The sequence below is a fragment of the Helianthus annuus genome, chromosome 16 (assembly GCF_002127325.2).
Source record: "Helianthus annuus cultivar XRQ/B chromosome 16, HanXRQr2.0-SUNRISE, whole genome shotgun sequence".
Taxonomy (NCBI): Eukaryota; Viridiplantae; Streptophyta; class Magnoliopsida; order Asterales; family Asteraceae; genus Helianthus; species Helianthus annuus.
The window spans coordinates 189,090,476-189,100,409 of NC_035448.2; the positions used below are offsets into that span (position 1 = coordinate 189,090,476).

The 9,934-nt window shown below is 37.1% G+C and overlaps 1 protein-coding gene across 1 annotated transcript; it reads left to right on the top strand.

The window, feature by feature from the left end:
• The first annotated feature begins 207 nt into the window (after positions 1-207).
• Positions 208-8,242, top strand: LOC110918798 (importin beta-like SAD2). Its single transcript, XM_022163081.2, has 20 exons — positions 208-439; positions 1,219-1,354; positions 1,481-1,568; positions 1,643-1,792; positions 2,243-2,405; positions 2,499-2,683; positions 2,755-2,928; positions 3,298-3,443; positions 3,638-3,761; positions 3,858-4,038; positions 4,135-4,336; positions 4,424-4,542; positions 4,620-4,815; positions 5,399-5,530; positions 5,615-5,718; positions 6,180-6,359; positions 6,435-6,714; positions 6,796-6,944; positions 7,034-7,160; positions 7,673-8,242. Exons 1-20 carry the CDS (start codon positions 350-352, stop codon positions 7,825-7,827), a joined length of 3,081 nt encoding a protein of 1,026 aa, XP_022018773.1. The 5' UTR covers positions 208-349; the 3' UTR covers positions 7,828-8,242.
• Positions 8,243-9,934: the final 1,692 nt, after the last annotated feature.

Genomic DNA, 9,934 nt, shown 5'->3' on the forward strand with positions numbered 1-9,934 from the left:
AAACTTCAACAGTTGATCATGAAGGCTTGAATCAGAAAGTGAATTCAAGAGTTGACTATAAAAAAATGAAAGAGTGAAAAAGGATAGAAAACTCCTGATATTTGAACCTTGTCATTTTGAATATTCATATTTTTGATACTCACAAATCGGTTAATACAATTTTTAATAATATTTTAATCTAAACAAACAAACAAATACACGCGTGTAAACAGTCTGCCACTCTGCTGTCTCTAAACCCTAATCATTTCTGTTACACCTCATCTCCTCTCATCTCTCCCCTTCCCTAAACCCTAGACCAATTTAACCACCACTTCCGATTCTAATCTATCTGCAACAAAACCAGACGAACATGGATCTTCAAAGTCTAGCTATTGTTCTACAAGCAGCTCTCACTCCCAATCCTGCTGAACGCAAAGCCGCTGAAGACACTCTTACTAAGGTAACTAACCGCTTCTCATTCACCGATTATGCTTTGTTCTTTTCATATTATAGCTCTCTCATTTCGGTTCTTAATTGCTAATCATAATTGCGTTTCTTGACTTGATTCTGACCTAAATTGTATGTTGTGGTGGGTCAAATACAATTAGATACTGATAACTAGAGTAATTATGCTAACACTAATGTAATTATTATTACTCTGTGTAACTACTCTAGTTCAAAGTTGTAGAGTTATAATAATTACTCTAGTTATTTGTACGTTTAGTAGGTTAATTTCATTATATAAATAATTATATATCTCTCTATGTGTAAGTAGTTAATGCGGTAAAATATCGGATATCGGTCAACGACCGATATTCAAGATATAGGTTATTGCCGTGGGATATTGGTGATTTTAATATCATGCAGAATTTATATATATAGCAATGACAATATGACACTAACAACTCAATATACTCTCCTACCGTTAACAAATTAACCTTTTGCAACTTGCAAAACACTAACAATTGTAGCAAGTAGGGACTAATTAAGACTTAAGACACTTAACATTTAACAGTTAAGACTTAAAACACTAATAGCAGCAATAAGAAGAAAGACGGATGGTAGAACTAAGAAGAATAACGGTCAATATCGCCGATAATATCGGTACTGATATTTTGGACCGATATTTACTGGGGGACCACGATCGGTGATATATCGCGATATTAACTACATAGCTATATATATGTCATTGATGATGAATTGAACTGTTTACTGATGTGAACTTGCTTACGTTTACAGTTTCAGTATACTCCCCAGCATTTAGTAAGGCTGCTGCAGATCATTGTAGATGGAAATTGTGATTTGGCAGTGCGACAGGTTGCCAGTATTCATTTCAAGAATTTTATCGCGGAAAATTGGTCGCCTCATGATCCAGGTACCCGCCCTCTCAAATATACTTCTAGCAGAACCTACGTTATGTCATATACTCATATATAATTGCGTGAAAATCCGAATGTATAATGGACTATTGTTTCTCTGTCAAACCTTAATGCCATTGTAGATGAACAATCCAAGATCTTACCAAGTGATAAAGACCTAGTGAGGCAAAACATTCTTGTTTTTGTAGCACAAGTTCCTGCGTTGTTGAGGTAAACACCGTTGTTTCTTTTGCCTGTTGTCTTTCTCATTTCATTGTATAATAAACCGCCTATTACGTTTACAGGGCACAGTTGGGTGAATGTCTCAAGACAATTATACATGCAGATTATCCTGAACAATGGCCTGCCCTTTTGCAGTGGGTGACACATAATTTACAGGACCAACAAGTTTATGCAGCTCTATTTGTTCTGCGAATTCTTTCTAGAAAATACGAGTAAGTTCTGTTATTTGATCTAGACTAAGATGCCATTTTCGTCCCTGAGGTTTGGTCACTTTTGCGACTTTCGTCCAAAGATTTGTTTTTTCGCATATAGATCCAAAAGGTTTGAAATTTTCCCATTTTCATCTGGCTCGTTAGCTCCATCCATCTTTTAACGTCAAGTCAGGGGTATTTCCGTCATTTTTAGCTATTAGTTTTTAAATAAACAAAACAGATAGCTAAAATGACGGAAATACCCCCGACTTGATGTTAAAAAATGGATAGAGGTAACGAGTCGGATGAAATCGCAAGATTTCAAACCTTCTGGATCCAGATGCGGAAAAACAAACCTTTGGATGAAACTCGCAAAAGTGGCCAAACCTCAGGGACGAAAATGGCATTTTGCTCTTTGATCTATCTTTCAAGCTTTCATCGATGTCTTTATTTATAATTTGCTATTTATAGGTTCAAATCAGATGAGGAGAGGACACCAATTCATCATGTTGTCGAGGAGACATTTCCTCATTTACTCAATATATTTAGCAGGCTTGTTCAGATAGGAAATCCGTCAATAGAAATTGCGGGTTTGATTAAGCTCATCTGCAAAATATACTGGTCTTCTATTTACGTAAGTTACTTTATTGAAATATTCAAATTTTTTACGTCACGTACCAATTTATGTGCTTATAATATGTAAAATTTGTCATGTAACATCGTCCAGCTTGAGATTCCAAAGAAATTATATGATCCAAATGTATTCGATGCTTGGATGGTACTTTTCTTAAATATATTGGAGCGACCTGTTCCATTAGAGGGTCAACCCACGGATCCAGAGTTACGGAAATCATGGGGGTGGTGGAAGGTAAAAAAGTGGACGGCTCATATATTAAACCGTCTCTATACTCGGTGAGTTTTGTAAAAGTTTTTAAAAATTCTAACTTTCAGACATGTAACATCTCGAATTTTCTATTCCGCAGATTTGGGGATTTAAAATTGCAAAACCCGGAAAGCAAAGCTTTTGCGCAACACTTCCAGAAAAACTACGCTGCGAAAATTTTGGAATGCCATTTGAATTTATTAAATGCCGTTCGTGTCGGTGGTTACTTACCTGAAAGAGTCGCAAACCTGAGTTTGCAATATTTGAGTAATAGGTCTGTTGAATGTCGGTAACTATTATATTTTTTAGAGTAAACTTCCGTTTTGCTCCCTGAGGTTTGGTCACTTTAACGGTTTTGCTCCAAACCTTTAAAAATAGCCATTTTACTCCCTGATGTTTCGGTTTTTTTGCCAGTTTGCTCCCCGCCTCTAACTCCATCCAAATTGTTTGTTTTTCCATTTTGCTCCCCGCAGGGAGCAAACTGGCAACAAAACCAAAACATCAGGGAGTAAAATGGCTATTTTTAAAGGTTTGGGGCAAAACCGTTAAGTGATCAAACCACAGGGAGCAAAACGGAAGTTTACTCTATTTTTTATGTAAATATGTATGTTAAGTGTAACAAATTCAACACATTTGCATGCAGTCTTGCCAAGAGTACCACATACAGTCTGCTCCAAACAAGGCTTGATGTGGTTCTTTTTGAGATAATATTTCCACTTATGTGCTTCAATGACGATGATCAAAAGCTCTGGGAGGAAGATCCACACGAGTATGTCAGAAAGGGTTATGGTGAGTCATCCATAGTTTCCTGCCGTAACCTCTTAAAGGCTATCTGCCCAGTACAAGCTGCGGTTTACCTGATCCGTTGGTTAACAGGGTATTAGCGGGCCCCGTGAGTTTTCCGGTAACGGGTTCTCATGGTTACCAAAAAAAGTATTTTTTTTCTGGATGTCATTATTTATTTTGTGTATTTTTTTCTGCAGATATTATTGAAGATCTGTATAGTTCTAGGACTGCAGCGATGGACTTTGTGACCGAGTTGGTGAGAAAACGTGGAAAAGAAAATCTTCAAAAATTCATATTATTCATTGTGGAGATTTTTAAGAGGTATGTCATGTGTCATCTATATAGCAGAATTCTATAAAAAAAATATTTCCGTTGCAGAATGTTATGAAGTTTTGTAATATGATTTTCTTTCATCAGATATGAGCAAGCACCAATTGAGATTAAACCTTACAGACAAAAGGATGGTGCACTTCTTGCCATTGGAACTCTGTGTGATAAACTGAAACAAACTGAACCGTATAAATCTGAGCTCGAGCCCATGTTGGTGCAGCATGTTTTCCCCGAGTTCACCAGTCCAATGGGCCATATCAGAGCAAAGGTAAACTTCATTGTTTGATCTTATTTATTCCTTGAAAAAAGTAAAAAGAAAATAAATTGATTTTAATAAACTAATATGATTCTTTTTGAATATTAGGCTGCATGGGTTGCAGGGCAGTACGCACATATAAATTTCTCCGACCCGAACAATTTCCGCAAAGCGTTACAAAGCGTTGTTGCTGGGATGCGAGACCCAGAGCTTCCAGTGCGCGTTGATTCCGTTTTCGCATTGCGTTCTTTCGTTGAAGCCTGCACAGATCTCGGTGAAATTAGGCCCATACTTCCACAACTACTTGACGGTATTTACTATTTAACCATCTATATCGATTTATATTCACTCCTATCCCAAATTTGTCTTATCTTCATTTGCACATCGTTCATTTCAGAGTTTTTCAAGCTTATGAATGAAGTCGAAAACGAAGATTTGGTGTTCACCCTCGAGACTATCGTTGACAAGTTCGGTGAGGAGATGGCGCCCTATGCTGTCGGCTTATGCCAGAATCTGGTGATTGTTTTTTTTTTTTTTTTTAATATTTTAAGTTTTAACCACTTTAGTCACAAACTAACCTTTTATTGATACAGGCTGCTACGTTTTGGAAGTGTATGAATACTGAAGCTGATGATGAAGCGGATGATCCTGGTGCATTAGCAGCTGTCGGTTGTTTACGGGCTATTAGCACTATTCTCGAATCAGTCAGCAAGCTTCCTCACCTTTTCGCTCATGTTGAGCCAACTTTACTTCCGATCATGCGCCGGATGCTTACAACCGATGGTCAAGGTAACCTTTTTTTGTTTTGAGTAAATTCTCATTTTCGTCCCTGAGGTTTGGCTACTTTTGCGACTTTCATCTAAAGGTTTGTTTTTCCGTATCTGGATCCAAAAGGTTTTACATCTTGCCATTTTCATCCAACTTTTGTGACTTTCATCTAAAGGTTTGTTTTTCCGCATCTGGATCCAAAAGGTTTTACATCTTGCCATTTCCATGCAACTCGCTAACTCCATCCATTTTTCTCTGTTAACTAAGGGGCATTTCTGTCTTTTTAGACATTTTTTTTATTAAAATAAAAAACACTATAAGAAATAAAGATCCACCTCTGTTGACTTTCTCCCCACCCAAACCCTTTAATCATCAAAATGTCTAAAAAGACGAAAATACCCCCGACTAAACGTAAAAAAATGGATGGAGTTAATGAGTTGGATGAAAATGACAGGATTTCAAACTTTTTGGATCAAGATACGGAAAAACAAACCTTTGGACGTAAGTCACAAAAGTAGCCAAACCTGAGGGACTGAAATGACATTTTACTTTTTTGTTTTTTTAATATTCATTTTCTTGTAACTTAATTATCATTTTTTTGCAGAGGTATTTGAAGAAGTTCTGGAAATTGCATCATACATGACGTTTTTCTCACCGACAATATCCATGGATATGTGGAGTCTTTGGCCGTTACTAATGGAAGCTCTTGCTGAATGGGCTATTGATTTTTTTTCAAGTACGTTAGTATTTTATATCTTTCTTCACATTTTAATATTCCATATTCTCATTTTAATTTTATTTTTGGTTTTATTTTTTATAGATATCCTTGTTCCATTGGACAACTATATATCCAGAAGTACGGTGCACTATCTAACATGCAAGGAGCCTGACTACCAACAAAGTTTGTGGAACATGCTTTCCAATGTATGTTTTATTCGACTTCTTATCTAGAGTAAAATGCCAATTTTGTCCCTGAGTTTGGTCAGTTTTGCGACCTTCGTCCAAAGGTTTGTTTTTCCGCATCTGGATCCAAAAGGTTTGAAATCTTACCATTTTCATTCATCTCGTTAACTCCATCCATTTTTCTCCGTTAACTTAAAAGGGAATTCGGTCCTTTTCACTTTATGTACAAGGAATCAACATAATGTACAACAAGTAGGTAAAAAGACAAAAATGCCCTTAACGGAGAAAAATGGATGGAGTTAACAAGCCGGATGAGAATGGCAAGATTTCAAACCTTTTGGACCCAGATGCGGAAAAACGAACCTTTGGACGAGAGTTGCAAAACTGGCCAAACCTCAGGGACGAGAATGGCATTTTCCACTTCTATCTATCTAAAAGAATAATCTTTTTAAGCCTGCATACTTAAACAACTTTTATCCCAGATAATGAATGACAAAAACTTGGAAGACAATGACATTGATCCCGCACCTAAGCTTATCGCAGTGGTGTTACAAAACTGCAGGGGTCAGGTCGACCAGTGGGTCGAACCGTATATTAGAATCACCGTTGAACGGTTGCATCGAACTGAACGCCCGTTTTTAAAATGCCTTTTGATGCAAGTTGTAAGTTTATCAAGCATTATCCTTTTCTTTTCTTCTTTGATTTTTTTTTTTGATAATGTGTGTATTGTCGTGCAGATTGCCGATGCTTTATACTACAATCCATCATTGACACTCAATATATTGCAAAAGCTTGGTGTGGCTACGGAAATCTTTAATCTTTGGTTTCAAATGTTGCAACAAACTAAAAAGAACGGTGTGCGGGTTAATTTCAAGCGAGAAAATGATAAGAAAATATGTTGTTTGGGGTTGACTTCTTTGCTTTCACTTTCGGCTGACCAGTTGCCGTTGGAGGCCTTAGAGCGTGTTTTTAAAGCAACACTTGATTTACTTGTTGCCTACAAGGATCAGCTAACAGGTTTTTGTTATAAGTTTATAACTACCGGTATATCAATATACTTTTATGTTTTCCTGTAATTATATAATAATATATGGACAGAAGCCGAGAAGGAAGCGCCTGAGGATGATGATGACGACGATGATGACGACATGAATGATAGTTTGCAAACTGATGATGATGATTATGATGATGATGATGAAGATGGCGATGAAGCGAATAGCTCGAGACTTCAAAAACTGGGTGCACAGGTTTGTTAGAGTTCAGTTATTTCTGTTACGACTTACGGTCTTTGTTTTAGTGAGGTAACGATATCATCATGTAACTAACTTGTTTTCAGGAAAGGGTATTCCGGTCAACTGATGACTACGATGATGACTCAGATGATGACTTCAGTGACGACGAAGACTTGCAGTCACCTATCGATGACGTGGATCCCTTTATTCTCTTTGTTGATACTGTGAAAGGTAACATCTTCCTTTTTTGAGTAAAATGCCATTTTCGTGCCTGAGGTTTGGCCAGTTTTGCGACTTTCTTCCAAAGGTTTGTTTTTCTGCATCTGATCCAAAAGGTTTGAAAACTTGTCATTTCATTCGGCTCGTTAACTCCATTTTTCTCCGTTAAGTCAGGGGTTCCGTCTTTTTTAGTTAACTTAAAGGGCAATTCGGTCTTTTTCACTTTATGTACATGCATTTAGCATAATGTACAATTTTTCAAAAAACCCTTACTAAATAAAAATGACGAAAATACCCCTGACTTGACGGAGAAAAATTAATGGAGTTTACGAGGCAGATGAAAATGACAAGATTTCAAACCTTTTGGATCCAGATACGGGAAAACAAACCTTTGAACGAAAGTCGCAAAACTGGCCAAACCTCAGGGATGAAAATGGCATTTTACTCTTCTTTTTTATAACTCTTTTAGCATCTTTTTTTATTAAAATTGATTTTTGGGATTTTTTTATGTCATGAATTTGTAGTTATGCAAGCGTCAGATCCGACAAGGTTCCAGAATCTCTCTCAGACACTAGACTTCCGTTATCAAGCACTAGCGAATGGAGTGGCTCAGCATGCGGATCAAAGAAGAGCGGTCATTGAGAAAGAAAAACTCGAGAAAGCATCCGTAGCCTCGTGATATTTGTCTTGTATTGTATAATATACATTTTGTTGCGTGTCCTCGATTTTTTAACCGTCGGTGAGATCCCGATGGGTCTGGATGGCCACATTATGGCGACTCACAAGTAGACGAGAGTGTATTTTTGGTTTGAAAGGTGAAAGGACTTTCTCCAAACCGGAGATGATGACCGTGGTTGACCTGGTGGAGGTTGCAGGTGTATTTTTGTACTGGTGATTTGAGATCATAGAAGTCGTTTTGGCTCGGGTTGTGTCCTGTGCATTACAGGGTCTGGTTTTGTTTTTTTTTTTAATTCATTTGTATTCTGCACAATTGTTCCCTTATTATTGACTTTTTTATCGTCCATGTTGACATTGTTGTAAAAAAAAGTTATTTTTTATTTTTATTTAAAGTTCTCAGAGATGTGAAAGTTGAATTTTTCCTGATCTTTATAGAAATCATCAACGGTCTTGTAACATGAAATTATGAAGTTACACGTTTGGTCCTCACAATTTCATCTCTGGTACACTTCCTCTCTAGACCACATCTCTTTTGATAACATTTCCCTCTCATCCGCTTGATCAGGAACACCACCCTCTTTCTTGGCCCCGATTTTCGCCTAGCAGTGACGGGGTAGTCTCTGATCTCCATCCTGATAAAATGTTTGTTTTCAATGCAAGCTCTCCAAGCCTAGGGCTGTCATCAGATCATCTGTAAAAGACACGATTAAACCTGTTTTACTGGTACACTACATGATTTTTCACTTTTTAAAAAAATAAAACTAGTTTTGAAAACCGTTGCCGCGTTGCGGCGAACTTTTTTTTGTTATTTAGTCTGTTTTTATATGTGTTTGAAATCACTACGAGCACGTTGCACACGGAATCGCTGACAATAATAAAAAGAAAATGTAAAAAAAAAACATTAAAAAATAACCGAAAGAAAATCAACTAAAAAAGTTGTATGGTAATGATGTTGTTCGGTAGAAGCCCGTAGTCAGAGATGAGCAAATAGTAATTGGTACCGGTACCGAATTTCCTAAACCGAAAGATCCTAATTCCTTAGTACCAGTTCGGTACTGACATTTGCCGTTCCTGGTACCGGTTTTAACCTTTATATACCGATACCGTAACCGGTATTTTCGGTACCAATACCGATTCGGTATCAGTTGGCACTGAGCTCATCCCTACCCCTGAAACTAAAAAAAAGTTGTACGATACCGTTGGTGTTCGTACGGTACCCGTGACCAGGGATGAGCAAATGGTACTGGGTAGCAGTACCAAATTTCTCGAACTAAAAGATTATCAAACTCAATCCGGTACCGACTTTTGGCGTTTTATGTACTGGTGATGGTTTTTATCTTCATGTACCGATAACGAACCGGTATTTTCGATAGAAGTATCGGTTAACACCAAGCTTATCAGACTTAAAAAATGTATATAATATTTTATTATATTATAGTTTACTGTTCATTTCATTCATTTATTAATATATAGGAGAATTAGGAAGCTAGAATCTATCATTTCTTCTTTCTGGTACATAAAACATATAATTGTGTTTTAACCATAACATATAAAGTAGTTAAACAAATTTTATTCATGTTTAATACTTGTGTAAACATGATAAAACACGATTTATCAGCCCTACCTAAGCCTGGTTCAGTTGTTTATCTACTACCCTTCAACAACTCGGGTTTTGCGGAGCCAAAATTGATCCGTCACTGTTTATACTTGCCACAGGTGGTGCACTTGTTTATGTTGACCATATCGTCAACGACAACAATATGGGACTCATTGATCGTATTATTCATAGTTGGAGCTCCATTTTTGCCGTTAAAGATCTTTGGTAGCTTTTGGGTATCGAGGTTGTTCATCATGGACTCAAATATTGTTTTGTCTCAACGTAAATATATTATTGATATTCTGCTTTGGTCGGGCCTCTCCTAAGGGCACCTCTCAAATTCTAACAAATGATTATAGTCCCTTACTTTCAGACCCAACAAGGTATCGCCAAATAGTTGGTGCGCTTCAATATGGTACATTGTCTCGGCAAGATCTTGCCTTTGTAGTAAACAGGGTCTGTCACTTTCAGATCCAACAAGCATGTTGAAGTGGATTCACTTTGTCTGTGA